The 22,145-nt window shown below is 41.5% G+C and overlaps 1 protein-coding gene across 3 annotated transcripts in view; it reads left to right on the top strand.

Annotated features, from left to right (window-relative positions):
• Positions 1-2,290: 2,290 nt before the first annotated feature.
• LOC308664342 (protein SSUH2 homolog) overlaps positions 2,291-22,145 on the top strand; it is a 46,626-nt gene continuing 26,771 nt past the window's right edge. Inside the window, exons 1-5 of one of the 3 annotated variants that reach the window (XM_081321507.1) lie at positions 2,291-2,459; positions 4,152-4,216; positions 16,990-17,088; positions 18,646-18,724; positions 19,945-20,074. In XM_081321507.1, the coding sequence (XP_081177633.1) occupies positions 2,434-2,459; positions 4,152-4,216; positions 16,990-17,088; positions 18,646-18,724; positions 19,945-20,074 (399 nt within the window). In that variant the 5' untranslated portion in view covers positions 2,291-2,433. Of the gene's footprint in view, positions 2,460-4,151; positions 4,217-6,470; positions 6,555-16,727; positions 16,804-16,989; positions 17,089-18,645; positions 18,725-19,944; positions 20,075-22,145 lie in introns of those variants that run through there. The other 2 variants (XM_081321508.1, XM_081321509.1) reach the window with 2 other exon arrangements.

The raw sequence follows: 22,145 nt of genomic DNA on the forward strand, positions 1-22,145 counted from the left end.
GTTGAAAGAAGCTTTGTTATTTTTGACTTTTGTTGCAAGCCTTAGTTCATTTTGAGCCTTAGCTTTCCTCACTTCATCTTTGCAGGCATGGGCTATTTGCTGATATTCTGCCTTAGTTATGTGCCCCTTTCCACCTTTTATACTTGTCCTTTTTGTCTTTCAATTTATCAGAGTTGTTTGAGAGCTGTTATTTTTTTCTTCATTGGTGTTGTGCTAGACTGGGCTTTTATAATCTCACTTTTCAAAATTTCCCTAAGCTTGGTTGTTTGCTTACATTTTATTACCCAACTAGGCAACAATATCAGTGCAAATGAGTGTGAGGTTTGCTCCCCGTTTATATATAGTAGCTTGCCTTATGAGTGCTGGCGGAGATATTTTTCTCATTGGTATTTCCTTGATTAGGGTATCGTTTCTTTTTGATAGTTTGTTTGGTTTTAATCCCCTGCTTATTTGGGTGTTTGGTGCTGGAAAGGATATGTTCTGAACTTTTTTTTCTTTGTAGCTTTTTATTGTTTCTTTTGAATGGTGTGTACATGTGGTTTATCTTCATGTGTCTATAGATGGCTGACTTGCAAACTTCCAGGAATTCCTTAGAATTTCAGGAATTAGCTTAGTCTAGGGCAGACATGTCAAACCTGTGATGTCATGTGATGTCGCACAATGTATCACAACTTTTTCCCCATTGCTGGCAATGGGGTGGGAGTGGTTTCCTCATGACACGTCTGGCCCATGGGCCGGCAGTTTGATACCCTTGGTCTAGGATGTTCAGAGTTCCCAACTGAAACTATGTTTGAGTTGTGTAATTAAATGTGTTGTGTAATTAAATGGTTTTTGTTGTGCCTTCTACTAGTTAGTATTTATGGATGTATTCTGCAAGTCTTCAATTTGTCGGTCCTAGATAGTGGTGGCTGTTATAGTCCTTATACTATATTGTTGTAGATGAGTCCTTTTTTTCTTCTTGGTCTTCTGAGTCTTTTGGTTTACTTAACATGTTCTGGAAGGCTTTAGCTGGTCTGTGTGGCTGTAAGAGTTTGATGGTTATTTCTGAGATGTTATTAATGTATGGCAATGTTATCCTTTTCATCTTGTGAGATGGGAAGTTATATAAATTTTATTAATACATAAAATAAATAAGATTGTGTTGGTTGTTCGGTAGAGGGTTGAGTGGTCAGGCACATTTGATAATTCTTGTTAAGCTTGGGGTATTTTGCTGGAGTAATTTGTACTCAGATTGTCTATTTTGCTTGGTAGAAGGAATTATTTGCTCAAATGACTAAAGGGAACACTGCTAAATGAAGTCAAAGGTCTAGCCATACAGCAAAGTAGAGACTTGGAGAAGATCACAAGTAGGGCATAAGGTCAACAACGCACACTATCCATCCTCTACTGTAGCCACTTTGGGAATGACTCACATACTCATTCTCTTTCTCCTTAAATTGAAAGGTCACATAAATTTAGCATGCCTGTGTGCTGTTCATCAGCTCATGGAAAATTACATGCTTAAATTTACCTTCTTCCACACTTATTGAACAAATCTTCAAGAGTCTGGCATAGCATGTATGGTTTCCTCTTTCATTACTGATTCGTACAACAAAATAATGAGATAGTTTAGGCAGAGAGGTAGTAATTTGTCCAGGGTTGACCCATTAGTTTCAGAGACTGAGATTTTTGAACCTGGGTCATCACTGCCGTAACCAGTTTTATAATATAGATGTGTCCGAAATCTGGAAAACATTCTGCTGTATGGTAATATAAAACAAATCCACTTATCAGTCAGTCTCTCATGATTGCGGGCAGGGTTTGCGATGTTTGAACTTTATCTGGGGAAATATCTCTTTGAATTCAGTTCTTAGTAAACATACCTATAGAAGGGGCAGCACTGACTAACTTAGGGCGGCCAGTCAGCAGGAAAGGATCTCGTTAATACTTGGACTGGGGCCCATCAACAAATCTCAGAGGTAGAAAAAAGTCCTTCACTCGGCAAATGCGGGTGTGCCACTTTGCTCCGCAATCTTCGGGCTCCCCCCCCCACACAAAAGGATTACAACCTACCCACCCCACCCACCCCCCAGCCCCAATGTACACGTATATATATATACACACACGGCACCCGACGGGCGCTACACACCGTGGCAAACTCTAGGTGGCACAAAAGCATCTCCAGCCTCAATCCCAAATCATTCGTAAGCCAGAACCCCGCCCTCTCCACCCGCATTTTGGCCGCGAACCCTAAAAGGGCCTTCCCTCTTTCGTGCTTTCCTTCCCGACTCCTATCCGGAGACTTTCGCAAAACCGGGAAGTTGGCTCGTCGGGCTGAAAGGCGGGGCCCGGGTTATTGGTTAAAGAGAAATGAAAGTGAAAGTAAGGGGAAAGTCAGGCGGGCGAGCTTGTGGTTGATTCCCTTCTAAGCTTCCAGAGAGCTTCTACGCAGCCATGGCCCAAGCAAGCCAAGCGATCCGGTGAGAGCCTTTTACCCTCCCGCTTCCCCGGCAGCACCCCCCCCCCAATTTTTAAGTTTTTCAGTGACGCTCTGCAACTAGTAGAAAAGGGAGCGGAGCTGACTGCAGTTCATAAGCCACGGCGCCAGCGCTTTGCCTCTTTCTGGAGACTGGGAATTAAATCTTACGAAGCCACACCTAATCTCCGGTTAAAGATCGGGGCTTGGCTCTCAAGAAATCACGTTTTACGGATCGAATCTGATTGAAGATTACAGGGACCCGGTTCGCCCAACTCGGTCGGTCGTTTTACGGAGTTGGTTCAAAAAACGGCACTGCCCTTTTCTTCTTAAAAGAAGAAACCTAGTTGACATAGTAGACGCTGTATTCGCAGCAGCTATAGAGACCATAGAACAAAACCACCTTCTGAAGTTACTTCAGATTCTTTGTTAAGAACATAGGACCTGACACTGAATCAGGAGGCTGCTCATTTAATCTCGCATGCAAAGTGGCCTCAGGCTTTGCTCATAGTTTGCTTAATCGTGGTTTATTGAATAAACCACAATCATCTTGAGTTCACACAACATGGTAACAACTTGTGGTTTACAGACTGCAATGGCTGGGTTCATCCATATGCAGTAACAAGCCACTTTATGACTGCATTCTTACAATACACTGGTTGTATAACTAGTTGTATAAGATGCTGTGTACTCATTGTGATTTATAAGCAATCTTTATGGAGGTGTGATAGTCAGGCCTCAGGGTTGCAAGAGGTCTTGGATCCCTTTTTGTGACTCCTGGAGATTTCTCCGACCATGAATACTGAAAATCATAGCACAATCTTTTGCAGGTTTGAGTTGAGGTATGCATAAAATCTATTATTATCTAAACAAAATTCGAGACCAAACCAGTTTGTGGGCTCTCAGCCTTTGAAAAATGTCAGTGTACTCTATGGCCATCAAAAGATTGTCCACCCCTGCGATAAACTAGTGGTGTTAACTCAGGATTGTGTGTGTTATAACTCCTGAGTGAAGTTGGTTTTCCTATTAGCATTATTTTTTCATTGTTATTAAATATATTTGACACCTTTCTCATTTCAAAGTGACTCTGGGCAGTTTTTGTTGCAATGGTTACCTTTCTTTTATGTCCCCCTTCATTTCAAATTAACTACATGTTTTGGAAAAATTAGAAGATTGCTCATTGCTTTGGGACAAGAAAAACAAATAGTCACAGAAATTTAGCCTCATTTAAGCACAAATCCTATCTGGACAACAAAAATACAGACAGCTATTTAAATAACCACAAAGAGAGTTTCCAGTATCTCTCTTCTGTCATCTGGTTCCTGATTTATTAGATCCAGCCTGGTTATATATATTTGCATTATTGATTGGCTATGTTTTCCTCAGTATTAAATATTGGATGCTTACTGAGACATTGAAAAGAGCAGAAACTTGTCTTCAGCTTCCATTTATGAAAGTTTGCCTTTGTAGTACGATGGTAAAGAAGCTAATTTGGCCCACGGAAATCTGGCTTCATGTCCCCACTTGACCCTGGAGCTGGCTGAGAGACTTTGACTAGTTAGTTTTTTTCAGCCCAGCCTCCTGATAAAATTGTTGTGAGGATCAAGTGAAATGGAATTTTCAAGAGAAAAAAAAGAAATAATAAACTAAAGACGTGCTATTTTGCAACATCTTCTCTTTCTTTCTCTCCCCATAGTGACGCATCAAATCATAAATATTATGGAAGTATTAATCAGACGATGCCTGCTCCAGAGACTTTTGGTATGAAAATTAAGCCATCACTGATAGCAAGTATTCTAAAGATTGCAAGTGAACCCTGCAACGTAATAAATGTAGATGTTATTGTCATAAACCCTGCTTTAAGATAGGTTGAGTGGAATCAGATAAAAAATGATTGTGACTGCATCAGTTGATCTACTGTAATTTACTCCTTTAGAGGGACGTGGTGGCTCAGTGGGTTAGGACGCTGAGCTTGTCGATCAGAAGGTCGGCAGTTTGGCGGGTCAAATCCCGAGTACTGCATAGCAGAGTGAGCGCCTGTTACTCGTCCCAGCTTCTGCCAACCTAGCAGTTCGAAAGCACGTAAAAATGCAAGTAGAAAAATAGGGACCACTGCGGTGGGAAGGTAACAGCATTCTGTGCGCCTTTGGCGTCTAGTCATGCCGGCCACATGCCCACGGAGACATCCTCGGACAAGCGCTGGCTCTTCGGCTTTGAAACGGAGATGAGCACCGGAAATGACTAGCGACTAGCACGCATGTGCATGTGAGCACCGGAAACGACTAACGAATAGCACGCATGTGCGGGGGAACCTTTACTCCTTTAACACAAATTCACTCCTTTAACATTGCCATCATGTTTAAAGGGACTTCTTGTGTGCTATCAAGGGCCCATGACTACTTAAGATCAGACTAGCTGAGCGAACCTCATCTGCCTTGCTTCTAGAGCCTTGGTGGAGCAGTGGGCTAATGCCTCCTTAAGTAATACCAGCTGCCTGCAATTAGTGCAGGTTCGCATCCCACCAGGCTCAAGGTTGACTCAGCCTTCCATCCTTCCGAGGTAGGTAAAATGAGGACCCAGATTGTTGGGGGCAATTAAGCTGACTTTGTAATAATGCCGCTTGGGGTGTGTGTGAAAGCCCTAATAAGCAGGCATATACATAGAATGAAGGCTACTGCTAAGCTTGTAAGCCACCCTGAGTCTTTGGAGAAGGGCAGGATATAAATGGAATTAAAATAATAAAAATAAAAATAAAGATGTGCTACCAACACTTTGGATCTAAAGCCAAAAAGCAGCTTCAGTATATGCTGAAACAAGTCAACATCTTAAAGAAGCTGGATCTTTTCTTAGCCTTGTGTGGTAGCTGCACAGTCCTCAGGAAAACATGTGTTTGCACCAAGGAACCTCTTCTTTAATTCAAACATTTCTTGTTCCTGAGAGCTTCTACGTGGCTTCTATAAGGAGATGCTCACAGCTATGACACTTCACTTCTCACATTCAGATTCAAAGCCCTGCAAATCCCTGCTTGTCAATTATTAGCAACAGGAAGCTTTAATATCTTCCAGGAAACAGCTGGAATTGGCAAGCTGCGGTTCTCACCATAACCACTAACTTCAACACCATAGAGACTGAAACAAATTCTAGCCTTTTTTCCCCTAAGGATTAATAGCATGCAGTAGTATAGTCCAATTTAGGCACTGTGGGAGGGTTTTTTTTCTTCCCCAAATTATTTAGGACGCAGACACCAACATTACCCCTAAAAAGGAAAATTATATCTTATAATACATGTACTTTACCTAAAATTATTTTTTTTACATTCCAGGATTTACCTCCACTCCCAGCCCTTTTAATTTCTGACAAGATTTATCATTTCACTGCAAAATATAAATTGTGACATCCTGTGGTTGGTTTTTTTTATCTGAAGGAGATTTTAGAGCTTATTTAAACATAGTTTCTCACCCTTAAAACTGAAGAACTGCAGGCCTAGGATTTTTGCTCTTTCTCCTCCCAGTCTGCTTCTTAATGTCACCCTGTAAATCTTGGGTTGGCACATTCTGTCCAAAAGTACCAGTGTGTTCTTTGGCACCAGCAAAGCTTTTTCTTTCAGCAGTTGCCTCCCCAACCTCCTTGATCTTTCTCCATCCAAGCAGACATGGACAAAGGTCTTTAGCAATTTTACCTGTCCCCAAAGCAGACTTTGGGACACAAAGACAGCAGTTATCTGCTATAGGACTACCTAATCTGGACTGAAAAGATCTAGGAAATGGCAGGGGGAAAGGTACAGAAAGCAATGGTGTTTCCTTTCTTTTCATTTTTTTGTGCTTTGTGGTTGTCATGAGTTTTGCAGCTGGTAGCCTGCTGCTGTAGATAAGAGCTAAACAGTTTTGATTCAGAAGTGAAACCTGCTTGGGGGAAGTAACAACAGAGGGCTTCTACTCCCACCACTAGCTCACCCCTCCCCCCATTGTTAAGCTCATTGGGAGGGTGGAGGGGGAAGCAACTAACCGGATGTAAGCTCATCGGTATGCAACAAAGCACTTGGGCTGGGAGAAGGAACAGCTTTGAAAAACCTGTAGGAGTTCAGATAACTGACAGAAAGGTAAGCTGAATTTAAAGAGAGGAAGCCTACAAAAAGATCCCCAAAGCATGGTGTTTTAGGGAAGAGGAAGCCTGTGGGAGAGGCCCTTGTTCTATGGGAGTGTACTGTGGCTGTAGACTTCACACCAGTGTTTCTCAACCTTTTACGCTGGGTGGACTTCAACTCCTAGAATTATTCCCCAGCCAGCAGTGGAAGTTGAAATCCAGCTTAAAGTTGCTAAGGTTGAGAAACACCGCTTTACACTGATTATATTATAATAACAATAACAATAATAATGTTGGAAGGGACCTTGGAGCTACACTGAGCTAGAGTGTTTTAGATTAATCCGTACTCGGTTTGTGTGGTTGGTGTTGGGCCAGTCTCCAGACAATGCCTGCAAGATTCTCCCACACCCAGCCATGTTTGCCTGGTAAAGCAAAGTTCAAGTGGACTCTTGTCTGTTGCTTGACAAGAAGCAGAACTGGGCTTCTGCCTTCTTTCACTGCAGCAGATAAAAAGGACATTCTTCCACTGCATTCATCAGGTGTGAGAAAGTTGCAGCCTTGTTTAAATTTATCCTGGAAGAAAAAGGAAAAAAAAAACTTGTTGCGATGCATTTTTTCCTCCATGCTTTTCTCAGATGAAAGTCTAATATGCTGCAAACTGAAAACTAGAATGTTTGGGGACAGTGGGGCTTTGCGAAGCGGGTGGTCCGAATCTGCAGGAAGAGGAAGGAGGGAAGGGTCTTTGCTATGGGTGAGAGACCAGAGTGTCAAGCCTGGGACCCACAAGCACCTCCACATAGTGTTAGAAGAAAAGTCTTCGTCATGGTTCCTCCAAGCGGGGAATAAACATAGCAACTGCTTTGGGAAGAAGGTTGTAGTTTATTGCAGATGGATCCAACCGAAAAGAGCGAGAGAAGAGAGAGACCACATGTGGGCAGTGAGTTTTTATACCCCCTGGACTCTATTGTCTGGAGTTATTTCCTGTTTCAAGCTTTGTATTTCCTTTGTCAGGTATTCTGTCCTGAGCCCAGGTGTGCCCCTCTAGGATTCTTGCTGGTTGTCTGTCCCAGCCCACCTCCCTGGGGGCAGGGTATATAGCTTTCCATTTCCTCTCCCTTTCTCTTGTTTCGATTCACATTTCTTCTACAGCTTGTTTTGATGACTCCTCCCACTCTTTGACCATATGTGGGGCCTGGTAAATCCAAATGAGACAAAGGGCTGGGCTTTTCCAGGCTCTTGCATAATGTCATTTCCTGGGTTGGAAAAAGAAATGAGATCTAGAGAATTGAGAAACATTCCTTTCTTAATTGCTCCTTTATGGTGATGAGACCAGCGGGAAGGAAGATCATCCTGGTGCTCCACAAATCACAGGGCCTTTTTGGTGGATCTATTGCCTGCCGTGTTTCAGATCTTCCATACTGGTAGCTATTTGTTTGCTTCCCCTATCATGTCTTTCTTTTCCCTTCTTCCCTTTCTCCCCTTTCCAGTGCTCCTCTTTTTTTCTCTCTCCCCTTTTATTCTTTGCAATCCCAGCTCTTGGTTTTCTTGTTTTTCTTGTTTTTCTTTTTCTTTTTTTTTCTTTTTTTAAAAAAAGACATTGGCACAGGAATATGAAAATCAGGTAGTCACCTTCTGGCTAAAGCATTTTTTTTAAGAAAAGTGCTTGGGAGCTGCATACAGCTGATGAAAGTAGCTGCTGCTCAGGAAAGTTTATGCCTTTTGATAAAATTGTTAGTTGGAAAAGTTACTACCAGACTCCTGATTTGAGATTATAGCAGACTGATGGGGCTCCCTTCCCACAATTGCTGCAAGAATAGAAAGAGATTCCTTCATCTTTGTCTCATGCTATAAAAATGATATGGCATTTTCTATAAAGATTTTCGATTAGCCTTTAATTTCTCACCTAATGACTTCTAATGAGGAACTGGTATTTGGGGGAATATTTATTTTATGAACAGAGCAGTGCAGTGGCTTAGAGATGAAGATGCTTACCTCCCACTTGGAAGGTTGAGAGTTCAATCCTAGGCAGCTGTTTCCTATCGGTGCAAAGCGAAAATATCTGCTGTGAACTCAGCATAGGCATCAGGAAAGGCATGCAGCCAGTAAAGTCTCAGCTCCATTCAGTCACCCCAATTCCACCCCAAATGAAGGAATTAAAGCAGAGGTCTCCAACCTTTTTGGTTTGGCGGCCCAGAAAGGGAGGCAGGTACCGCTATGTGTGTGCATACAAATGGGCCACATGTGAACGCTTGCGCGCACACAAACGGCCACACATGAGTGCATGCGCATGTGCAAACAGGACTGCACAGGTGCGAGTGCTGCAAATGGGGCGGTGCTAGCGCTGGCAGGAAGCTATGGGCAGCACTAGTGCCGGTGGGACGCTTTGGGCCGTGGAGGTGCTAGCACCGGCGGGATGCTCGGGGGTGTGTGTGCTAGTGCTGGTGGGATGCTCAAGGGTGGGGCGGTGCTAGTACTGGTGGGATGCTTGGGGTGGCACTAGCATCGGGATGCTTGGGGCGGTGCTAGTGCTGGTGAGACACTCAGGGCAGAGTGGTGCTAGCGCCGGCAGGATGCTCAGGGCGGTGCTAGCGTGAGTGTGAGGGGAGGTGAGTGCATGTGCATGTGTGCTAGCCATCCCTTCATGCGGTCCAGTGGCCAAGAGGCCGTGGCCCAAGTTGGGGACCCCTGAATTAAAGGATTGTAAAAGGAAAAAAAGGTTTTATGAACAGCCCCCATGACAGCTATTTCTTTGTTCCTCTGAATACAAGACATACTAGTCAAAAAGATTTTACATAGCTATCAGACAGGCTAGCTCAGAAGTAAGTCCCACTAAATTCAGTGAGCTTCCCCCCCTGAACAAATATAGAAACCAGCCCTACATGTGTGACTCAGGAACAGCTTTCTCAAAAAGAGAAGATGTTCTTCACACAGGCATGCATGCTCACCCATGGAGAGTTTGGGCTATATAAAAAAATATGTTCTTTCAGTGGACTGGCTAATTAAACGTAGTCCTATGCAATAATAATAATAAAATAGCCTCCCTATTAATAATAAAATCACTTTCTGTTGTACTTTAGAAAAAAATGGAGATGACAGCATGACTTGCAAAACTAAAAGAAGTATAAAGTGACTGGTTTTCATAACCTTCCTTTTTTGGCTTTTAATCACAGATGACTTTCATTTTTGGCTCGTCACTGGATTTCCTAAGCTGGAGCCTTGGGTAGTGCAACAAAGGACTTGACTTGACTTGCAAAATATCTTGAGAACATAAAAAAGTCAAACAGGACGTTCTTCATCAGACGTGGATTAAAATTAGAGCTCTGAAAAAAAATACATCACACTCCATTTTGACTCTCCCTTTCTCTCTGGGAGGTGCCGACCTATTCTGAGCAACATGCAAACTGCCTTTCATACAGAAAAACACATGTTTCCTTGCCACTGAGATTAGAACTGTCACCCTTTCCTATGCCTCCCTTGGCTTGGATGCCCTACCCAAAGCAAATCCCAACAGACATACTAAAATGCAAAGGAATCACAAAATGCCGTGAGCATTGATTTAGCAGCCATGTTCACCCATTACCGGTAGTCATCAACTTACAGCGATTCATTGAGTGACCGTTCAAAGTTATGACCTTTGCAGCATCCCCATGGTAATGTGATCAAAATTGGGATGTTTGGCAACTGGTTCATGTTTATAAGTTACAGCGTTCTAGGGTTATGTGGTCACCTTTTGCAACCTGCTGACAAGCACAGTCAATGGGAAAATCAGATTCACTTAGCAACCACAACCAGTTAAGTGATTCACTTAGCTGTGGCAAGAAAGGTCATAAAATGGGACAAAATTCATTTAACAAATGTTTCGCTTAGCAACAAATTTTGGGCTCAATTATGGTTCTAAATTAGTCTATTCAACGGTGTTCACTTTGGTTCTGAGTGGACACTGGACACTGATTAACCATGAGTGTTACTTAGATCACATTGAGGTGTTTTTTAAAATTATTATTTATATTTATTGAGGATTTTACATAGAGCATAAAGCAAATCTAAAGGAAAAGTTAAAAGAGGAAAGAAGTGCAAGGGAAGGAAAAAAAACCTAATATAATGACTTCCAATGTTCTCTTTAACAGCTATTAACAAACGTACCGTCTAGCCTCCTTCTTAATTCTTATAGAAATCCCTTCAACCCTCTATTGAATTCTCATGTTTCAATCATTAAATCCATAACTCATCATCTCACTTTCTTTTAGTGAAAATTCTATAAAAGGTTTCCAGTCTCTTTTTTTTTAAAAAATGCTTGTTTTCTGCCTGACCAGAGAGGTTAATTTTCCATTTTTGCTAGTTTTGACATGTTAATGATCCATCTTCCATTTGCTCTTCCATCTCTGTGTATATAATAAACTTGTTTCAGTCACATATACAAGCTACTTTTAATTACGTTGAAACCATTTGGGGAATGCTTTAAACTAGCTAAAGGTCATGGAAGAGAGTCACTTTAATAATAACAATAATAAGTTGGAAGGGACCTTGGAGGTCATCTAGTCCAACCCCCAGCTCAGGCAGGAAACCTTACACCATTTCAGGCAAATGGCTGTCCACTGTCTTCTTAAAAACTTCCAGTGTTGGAGCATTCACCATTTCTGGAGGCAGGTTGTTCCACTGGTTAATTGTTCTGTCAGGAAGTTTCTCCTTAGTTCTAGGTTGCTTCTCTCCTTGACTAGTTTCCATCCGTTGCTTTTTGTCCTGCTTTCAGGTGCTTTGGAGAATAGCTTGACTCCCTCTTCTTTGTGGCAGCCCCTGAGATATTGGAACACTGCTATCATGTCACCCCTCACCCTTCTCTTTGTTAAACTACACATACCCAATTCTACCAACCGTTCCCTATATGTTTTAGCCTCCAGTCCCCCAATCATCTTTGTTGCTCTTCTCTGTACCCTTTCTAGAGTCTCAACATCTTTTTTACATCGTGGTGACCAAAACTGGATGCAGTATTCTAGGTGTGGCCTTACCAAGGCATTGCAAAGTGGTATTAGTACTTCACATGATCTTGATTCTATCCCTCTGTTAATAATGCAGCCTAGCACTGTGTGGCCTTTCTTAGCAGCTGCAGCATATTTCTGGATCACACTTAAGTGATTGTCTACTAGGACTCCGAGATCCCTCTCACAGTTACTACTATTGAGCAAGGTACCACCTATGCTATACCTGTGCATTTGATTTTTTGTGCCTAAATGTAGAACCTTACTTTTTTCACCAGTGAATTTCATTTTGTTAGATAGCGCCCAGTGTTCGAGTCTGTCCAGATCCTCCTGTATTTTAAGCCAATCTTCTGGAGTATTGGCTATTCCTGCCAGCTTGGTGTCGTCTGCAAATTTGATGAGTTCCCATCTATCCCCTCATCCAAATCATTGATGAAGATGTTGAAGAGCACTGGGCCCAGAACAGAGCCCCGGGGCACCCCACTACACACTTCCTTCCATGTAGATGCAGTTCTATTGAGGACCACACGCTGAGTACGGCCTGTCAGCCAGCTACGAATCCATCTGGTGGTGATGCTATCTAACCCACATTTTTCTATCTTATCAAGTAGTAGGTTGTGATCTATTTTATCAAATGCCTTACTGAAGTCCAAGTAAATTATATCTACAGCATTCCTCTGGTCCACTAATTTTGTCACTTGGTCAAAGAATGCAATAAGATTTGTCTGGCATGATCTGTTTTTGACAAACCCATGTTGACTTTTAGTGATGACTTTGTTTGCATCAAGGTGTTCGCTGATTTGTTGTTTAATTATCTTTTCCAGAATCTTCCCAGGTATTGAGGTCAGGCTGATAGGTCTGTAGTTTCCTGGATGTATTTTTTCCCCTTTTTTGAATATGGGAACTACATCAGCTCTCTTCCAGTCTTCTGGTAGTTCCCCAGTGCTCCTGGATCTTTGAAAAATATAGTTCAGTGGTTCTGAGATCACATCTGCCAGTTCCTTGAGAACTTTGGGGTGTAATCCATCTGGTCCTGGTGATTTGAACTCGTCTAGGCTGGACAGGTGCTCACTTACCATTTTCTTGCCTATCTTAACTTGTGTTTCTATTCTGTTTTTATGGCACTGGTTTGGGTAGGTTGGACTGTTTTTTCCCCTTTGTGTAAAGAAAGATGCAAAAAACGAGTTAAATAGTTCTGCTTTTTCCCTGTTGCTTGTCACTTTCTTGCCACTTTTCCCCACTAATGGACCAATCATTTCCTCAACTTTTTTCTATATATGTTGAAAGAAGCTTTTTTCGTTATTTTTGACTTTGGTTGCAAGTCTTAATTCATTTTGAGCCTTTCCTCACTTCATCTTTGCAGGCACGGGATATTTGCTGATATTCTGCTTTAGTTATGTGCCCCTCTTTCCACTTCTTATACTTGTCCTTTTTATCTTTCAATTTATCAGAGAGTTCTTTATGCAGCCATGCTGGTTTCTTTTGAGAGCTGTTATTTTTCTTCTTTGTTGGTATTGTGCTAGACTGGGTCTTTATTATCTCACTTTTCAAAATTTCCCAAGCTTCGTGAGTTGTTTTCCCCTTTAGGAGTCTCATCCATGGAATTCTTCCCAAGGTCTTTGATGTAGTGGTTTAAGGAACCCATGCTAAAAATTAGGAAACTGTTAAATTCCAATCCTTCCTTAGATGTGGAAGCTTGCTGGATGACTTTGGCCTATCACAGTCGCTCAGTCCCGGGAAGAAGCAGGCAATGGCAAATCACTTCCAAAAATGTTGCCAAGAAAACTGCAGGGACTATTTTGGGAAGTCCCCAGTAGTGAAGACTGACTCGAAAGCACCCAAAAACTAAAACAAACAACAACAACAACCCCCCCAAACTAAACATAGAAAGCCATGTCTGTATTACAACAGGCAACCAGTCATCCAACTGGCTTTGGGCTTAAGGTGGAACTGGAATTCACGGTCTCTTGTTTTCTAGCCTGATGCCTTCACCACTACACCTAATAGGCTTACATAATTTACAGCAGTGTAAGAAATGTTGGGATGATTTGTTTATAGTCATCAAGATAAGAATGTAGAAGGCTTCTGGTTTGACGTCACGGTGGAATGGGCGCAGGAAGACAGTGTTTGATTTTGCCCTGCTGGGGACCCTGGAAAGGGTCGAAAGTCGTCCTGTAGTGCCGACAAGCAAGGAGGGGACCCTCATGGATTGCAAGAGGGCAGTGGCCCTTCTGTTTGATCTGAGGAAGCCCTCCAAACCAGCAGTGGAAAGACTGGCTACATTTGTGTAGCCAGTCAGAAGCTGCTGACAACGGAAGACAATAAACACTAACAAGCAACCTTTCAGCAACAAGACTTTATTCTCTCTTTATGACTTTAAGACTTCTTCCTGAAAAAACTACCCAAAGCACCCTCCCTGATGAGAGCGGGATGGGGAATTTCCACTCCATTCCCTCAGGAAAGGAAAAGCGATGAACTAATTATTTGGGTGAAACAGGAAATTACAAGATTAATTTGGAATTAATACACATATATAGCTTTGAAATTTGGGGACTAAAAGTGCTTTTGAGACATTTAAAAAAAAGATTTGAAAAGCTTGTAATATGTTTGGATTTTAAAAACTGGAAAATGGCGCTAATGACATCTAGTGGCGAATTATGGCACTACAATTTACTGTGTCTAAAGGAAACCTCCTGAAGCTAAAACTCAAATACTTTGGCCACCTAATGAGAAGGAAGGACTCACTGGAGAAGAGCCTAATGCTGGGAAGGGTTGAGCGCAAGAGAAGAAGGGGACGACAGAGAATGAGGTGGCTGGATTGAGTCACTGAAGCAGTAGGCGTGAGCCTAGATGGACTCCAGAAGATGGTAGAGGACAGGAAGGCCTGGAGGAACATTGTCCATAGGGTCACAATGGGTCGAACACGACTTTGCAGCTGCTAACAACAACAAAGGAAACCTGGCTTGATAAGACTCTTGCTGACCTTGGGAACTTTCACTTTTGAAGACTGCAGCTAGGAAAAGGGGAAAGAAAACTTTTCGGCTCCTTATCAGTGTGGCAGAGACGATGAACTACTTTGAAATTGGCCTGCCTGAACTACAAATGTAAATATTAACTGATTTTCAGAGCTATGTTGTGGAACTATTTCCCTGCAAGAGAAACACACATCGTTGCTTGAGATGATGGAAAATTTTGGATTACAAATCTTTGATTGATGAACAATTTTTATTATAAAGACCACCTACAAAAAATGAATCAGAAGTCCCATATTCAGCTTAAAAATGGTAAAAAAAACATCTCTAACACCTGTCCCCAAGGTCTTAAGTTTGATATACCACCTAGAAAATATGGATGAAGATCAGAACGAAATTCTCTCCATGCTGAAATCAGTACAAGAGACTATTGCTTTAGCTCGTGATGAGACAAGAAATAACACTAAGGAGATAAAAGAATAATTTTCTAATCTAAATTTACAAATTCAGAAAATGACTACAAAGAAGGACTAGCAACTAGCAACTCTGAAAATAAAAGGAAAACTGGAGGAAGCAGATCCAAAGATGGAGGACTTAAAGGAAGGAACTAACCGACAGATTCAGACAACTGAAGAACTAGAAGACGGAGCAATAATATCGGAAATGAAAAAGACATCTTGTCAATTAAGAATTCAAAATACACTTGAGGAAAAGGAAGAACTACTGATTGAATGGAAGATAGAGCTGTTAGGAGAACTGGGGAACTGGAGAAGGAGGGAGGCTGTTTAATGAATATCAATGGGTTGGTTCTTCCAAAAATACTTTAATCAAATGGTCTTTCTTATTCCAAACAATATACACAAAACCAGAGGAAAAATTACCTGATGATTCAAATACATTGACTTGAAAAATTAGTTGGCAAAGGAAGAAAGCTAGAGTAAGATTGAAGAAAATAGAGGTTTTGATCCAATAGATGGGATATTATATTATTAAGTAGATGTTTGAAGATGGTGGAGAATAGATAATTGCTAGAAATAGAAAGATAAGATTAGTAATTAGAATATTAGATTTTGGTATGAGAAGGGAAACAGGAAAATGCTAAGAAGTTTGAATAAGGGAAGCTTTTGGTTACCCAAATATAACTTACTTTGAAATTACAAACAATGGAGACATTTTGAACACTGAGGGGAAATTAAAAAATTTAAAAAAAGCAAAAACAGGATACTGATTGAATGTATGGATATGAAGTGCAAATGCAATTAAGACATGTTTTGATTAGAAAAGTTATCTAAAACTGACATTATTGATATGAGACAAATGTAACAAATATGTTAATATTCAATTGTATATTTATTAATAGCAATTTGTATTTGCCTAGTGTGGGAAAACAGGTATTACCGGAGGAAGAGAGGAAACATTTGATGGTGTAATATTGGATCTAGACTGAAGAAGTTAATATATACAAATGAATTACTAATGGAGATAGACAACATGTTGTCTATGAAGTATTTGATTGTAAAACTACAAAATTAATAAAATATTAAAAAAGATAAGGATGTAGAGGATATTTTATTGGAAAGGGGAGATCTGCTTGTTTGGGGAAGAGGGATCACTTCACATAGACATTAACTTATCAGAGGCATACCCTGCAAATGGCCCCTTCTAATCATGGTAACACTGTGATGGACTCTTCTTGTGTTCTAAATGCAGGAAAGCTTGAATGGGTTTATTATCTTTATCCTTGAGTAAATCAGCACCACCAGAGGACATCTGATGCACATTTCAAAACTCCCTTTAGACATTATATAGTAAGGAATGTGGGTCTTGCTGCTGTCATGAGGATTTCCTACTTGCATGGCAGTTTGATGTTGTTTATGTATGAGGTGAGAAGAATCGCAGAGACTGCAGTTCTATACAAGGTTGCCAGTTATCTTAACCTTCCAGGTTCCATGATGTTCACAAAGCTTGTAGCCTCTAATTACTAGAGTAAGCCACACTGGATCCACGGTTAGGTCATTAAAAGGATTTAAGAGAAACATTTTATTTTAATGCTAAGGGTTCTGGAGTTAAGTTGCCCTCCTGTCATGCTTCTGGTCTTAAGATAATAAATTACAGTAGTTAGTTTTATTGCTATATAAACTGCTACTGTTGATTTCTAGGGTAAATAGATTCCTTATCATCCCATTCTCTACCTTCCCAGTATATACTGACAATCCATCTTTATTATCCAATAAAGAATGGGAGAAAATAGACTTGACATTCCAGCTGTAAGCAAGGTGACCTACCCACCTCTGTCTTAAAGTTTTCTGAAGACAAGGTCTGTATTAAGATGCACAAGTTAATGGTTGTATCAAGTGACCAGTCCTTCGGGGGAGAAATACATTTTAGACTTTTCTTTAATGTATGTACCAAAGAAAGAGAATATAGTAGATGCTGTGTTTCATATGGTTTGTTAAATGTTTGTATGCTGACAGTATTAATGTTTCTCCGTTGCATGTTACAGGGATCACCCCTCCTGTTATGACAGCTGAAGTAGCTTCTGCTCCTCCTGCCTTTGATGTAAACAATGTGTCTGGCTATGAAGGCACTACGATTGGAGATGGTAAGTTTGGTGTAGATGTGATATCATATATTGGATGCTAAATTGTCCCAAGGTTCTGGTGTTGATTTGGGGACAATTAAATTTGTCACTTTTGGGGGAAATACTGTATTTTTCTGAAAGGAAGATTCCCTTCCCCCCAATAATTACATTGCAATAGCAATAGCACTTAGACTTATGTACCGCTTCACAGTGCTTTACAGCCCTCTCTAAGTGGTTTACAGAGTCAGCCTGTTGCCACCCAACAATCTGGGTCCTCATTTTACCAACCTTGGAAGGATGGAAGGCTGAGTGAACCTGGAGCTGGTGAGAATTGAACTGTTGGCAGTCAGCAGAGTTAGCCGGCAATACTGCATTCTAACCACTGCGCCACCGTGGCTCTTGTTGTTTGATCTGCAAACAGTACATCAATTTACATTTGTGGAGTGTGGTAGTAACGGCAGATGGAGGTGTAGAAAAAGAGTGAATGAGGAAGGTGTGGAAACATTCCATTGCAGATAATGACAGTGACTATCTGGAGCAGAGAGAGGAGAGGTTGCCCCCCATTGCTTTGAGGGAAACATGGACAAGTCTGCTTATCTTGCCACCTGCAGTCACTCTGGGTAGCAAGACTGGTGGCATATACTTTTAATACATAAGATTAAAAACACAACTAGAGAGAATGAAAGTCTACCATGAGAAGGTCATGAACATTCTCCAGAGAGTGGGAATGTGCTCAAATCAACCATGCACACCACTTCCATGGACCTCGGAGCATTCCCTTGAAGATTTTCATCTCCAACATGGAGGGCAACAAGAGATGGGTCCTGTCTGTACAGGACTTAAAAATCTTAAATATACTGACCTAATGGGCAGAGCCACTGAATACTGTGGGACTTACAACAGAGCAGAAATGCATAGATTTCCCCTTGCAAACAGAAGGAAAAAAATAGAGGTCTTTATCCAAATGATCCATTGGCCAGCTGCTCAACTATCACCTGTTGCTTGTACTTGGTAACAGTCTGTAAGGAAACAGATTACAGATTATACTGTAAACAAATGTATCCTGAGCATAGCAGGAAATTTACTGGAGAATAAGAACCTTGATTTAGGAAGACTTTAACAATGGGACGTGGTGGCTCAGTGGGTTAGGACGCTGAGCTTGTCGATCAGAAGATCGGCAGTTTGGCGGGTTGAATCCCGAGTGCCGCGTAGCAGAGTGAGCACCTGTTACTCGTCCCAGCTTCTGCTAACCTAGCAGTTCGAAAGCACATAAAAATGTAAGTAGAAAAATAGGGACCACTACGGTGGGAAGGTAACAGCGTTCTGTACGCCTTTGGCGTCTAGTCATGCCGGCCACATGACCACAGAGATGTCCTCAGACAAGCGCTGGCTCTTCAGCTTTGAAACGGAGATGAGCACCGGCCCTTAGAGTTGGAAATGACTAGTACGCATGTGTAGGGGAACCTTTACCTTTTTAACAATGGGATAAGCCATTCTCACTGCTCCTTCGACCACAGACCATTAGGCCACTGTTTAACCAGCAGCCTCTTTTCTCATCTCTACTCCCTTCTTTTGCAGCAGGGAAGTATTTCCCTCCTCCACCTGATTCGCTTCCTTATCAGGAAAGAGAGCCAACGCCAGCTCAGACAAACTGGAAGTAAGATGGATACTGTGCTTTTAAATCTTCTAATAATCCATTTTTATTTTTCCTTTGCCTCAGACTAAGTGGTTGTCTGCTGCTTATCTGGAGGAAGGGAAAATGAAAGTGCAATAGATACACAGGTGGTCCTTGACTTACAACCACAATTGAGCCCAAAATTTCTCTTGATAAGCAAGATAGTTGTTAAGTGAGTTTTGCCCCATTTTACGACCTTTCTTGGCACATTTGTCAAAGTGAATCACTGCAGCTCTTAGGTTAGTAATATGGTTGTGAAGTGAATCTGGCTTCCCCAGATGGTCGCAAAAGTTGATCGCATGATCTCGGGACCCTGCAACCATCATAAATATCAACCAATTGCCAAGTGGCCCCAATTTTGATCATGTGACCGTAGGGATGCTGCAATGGTCGTGTGTGTGAAAAACGTTCATAAATCACTTTTTTCCCAGTGCCATTGTAACTTCAAACTAAATGAAAAATTGTAAGTTGTAAGTCGAGGACTTTCTGCAAAGTGAAATAGATCAGGCAGGAAATAAGAGCTGCTTCTATTGAGGGAAGGTTAGGGGTTTTTTTTTTATAAAGCATGGTTTTCTCAGCATCCTGTAGCCCAGAGGTCCCCAACCTTTTGGCCACCAGGGACCGGCTACGTGGAGAGAAGTCTTTCCACGGACCAGAGAATACATGGTTTTTTGTGCTGCCTGCATCTCGTGGATGGGGCTTTGGTTGTTTGTGCAAACCGGTTGCTAGCATGCCGCGGCCCGGTACCAGTCCACGGACCGGGGGTTGTGGACCCCTGCTGTAGCCACATGGCTTTTACACTTGTTTCCAGCATCACCTTTCTTCCCCCAAAGCTTTCTTTGAATGTATACGAATGATGGGTGACTACAGTCAGTTGCTTTTGGGAGAAATTTGCCCGTTTGGCCAGAAGAAGAAGAAGAAGAAGAAGTAGAAAAAATTACTAAAACACAAAATCACTGAGAGAGGCAATGAGAATTCTAAGTCCATAGCACCCTCTTTCATTTTGTCAACTGATAAATGAGGCTCTGTAACCGAGTGTGCCCACCGGGGCTTTTCATTTTGTGGGAGAATTAATAGATGCTCTAAAAATTCTGAACATACCTAGCAACTCAAAAGATACTGCATTTGTGTCCTAGAGGAGTATTTGAAGCTTGTGCTGTGATTTATGCTTACTGTCTCCATTGCTTTTGCTTGCCATGCAGTATTCCTGCTATTTCAGAAGATGAAGCCAAAGAAGCTTTTATCCAGTATGCTGCTAGCAAGTGCTGCTACAGCAGAGCTCCAGCGAGAGACTTGATGTTTCAGGATCTCGTAGCACTGAACACTTACAGAGTAAGCAGAATACGGCATTAGAACGTGTGTGCATGCAACAAGTTGTATGTGCGTCATGCACAGGTGGCCCTCGACTTACAACTATTTGTTTAGTGAGTGTTTGAAGTTACGGCAGCACTGAAAAAAGTGAGTTTTGGCCATTTTTCACATTTATGACTGTTTTGCGTTCAAAATTTGGACATTTAGCAACTGGCATGTCTTCATGACGGTTGCATGTCCCGGGGTCATAGGATCACTTTTTGTGGCCTTCTGACAAGCAAAGTCAACGGCAAAGCCAGATTCACTGAACCCACCATGCTATTAACTGAACATATTGCAGTGATTCACTTAATACCTGTGGCAAGAACGGTTGTAAGCTTGGGCAAAACTCACTTAAGAACAGCCTTGCTTAGCAACAGAAATTTTGTGGTCGTAAGTCAAGGACTACCTATATTATATTTAGACCGTATGATGCATAAAGACCTTGGTAAGAAATGTAGGTCACAAGCTTAAATAATTAAGCAGTAAATTCTCTGCTAGCTTTCAGGAACATATTGTGCAGCATGCTTTAAAGTAACCGATGCTGCAATTTTATATGTGGGTGTGTCTATTCCAAAATCATTCTTGCTGGATTCAAATTTATTTTGAGGTGATATAAGATTATCGATCAAAATTATTTGTGGAAATCACATGAACTTTTATCAGTGACCAAATTCTTTCTCCACATGAGTAAACTCAGGAGAGGCATAGTTATTGGGAAATTGAACTGAGATGGATGATATTTAGTAACAGGGTAGAAGAGTGCTTTGCGTATATATATATATATATATATATATATATATATATATATATATATATATATATATATATATATATATATATATATATATATATATATATATATATATATATATATATATATATTGTGTGTGTGTGTGTGTGTGTGTGTGTGTGTGTGTGTGTGTGTGTATGTATGTATGTATGTATGTATATATGTATATATGTATATATATATATATATATATATATATATATATATATATTCGTAACTTCAACCCCAACTTTTTCCAAGAAGATTGGAATATTTTCTAATATATGCAGGGAAAGCTTTGAAGAGCCATTGCCAATCACTTGTTTCCGTAATAAGGACAATTGATCTATTTATGAGACTGAACCAACCCCTGCCCCCCCTGATGTTCTGGATTTTATTACACACAGTTTTCTTGCAAGTATTTATATTGTGTCTATCAATCTGAATATGTTCAGAAAGATTTGCAGTTTCTGGCTTTTGTAAAGAACATAAGGTAATTCACAATGAATATTTAAAAGTAAAATAACATCACTTCGTACAAAACTGCTAAGCTTGTAAGCCGCCCTGAGTCTTCGGAGAAGGGCGGGGTATAAATGGAATTAAAAAAAAAACAATATGCAGTTTCAGGATAGATGGCTTAAGAAAGGACATGTGGAAAAAGTGATGAAGTACAAGTAGTCCTCGACTTACAACAGTTTACTTAGTGACTGTTCGAAGTTACAATGGCACTGAAAAAAGTGCCCCCCCAAGCCACAGCCGAGCAAGACACCTGCCTGTCCGTCCGAGGTTTTCATTGTTGTGACACTTCTATTGAGGATTGGCAGCGGGCATGGGCTGGGGGTGTGTGCTTGGTTTTTATTTCCCCCCCTCTGCTGTGTGGTTGCAGCAGGTTTTGGTCACTTCACATGACCCTGGGACACTGTGACCGTCATAAATATGAATCAGTTGCCAAGCACCTGAATGTAAATGACAAGACCCTGGAGATGCTGCAACATTCCAGCTGGTTTCTTCTGGGCTCAGCAGAAGCGCCAGGATCAGCGCCGAGCTCCAGCTGGAGCCTGGTGCTGATCCTGGCACTTCCACTGAGCCCAATAACCCCAAAGAAGTGCTGATCCTGGCGCCTCCGTTCAGCCCTGACAGCCCTGCAGCTCCAGCCTTCTCTCGCTCAGGCTTGTGTGGTGTTGCCACCGGTTCAGCTCAGTCCTCTCCCCCACTACCACTTTTCTAGGATAGTCGTGTACCACCTGCCAGGTGCCAATATACCACAGGTGGTACCCATAC

Source organism: Vipera berus (assembly GCF_964194415.1).
Source record: "Vipera berus genome assembly, chromosome: 2".
In the NCBI taxonomy this organism is placed as follows: Eukaryota; Metazoa; Chordata; class Lepidosauria; order Squamata; family Viperidae; genus Vipera; species Vipera berus.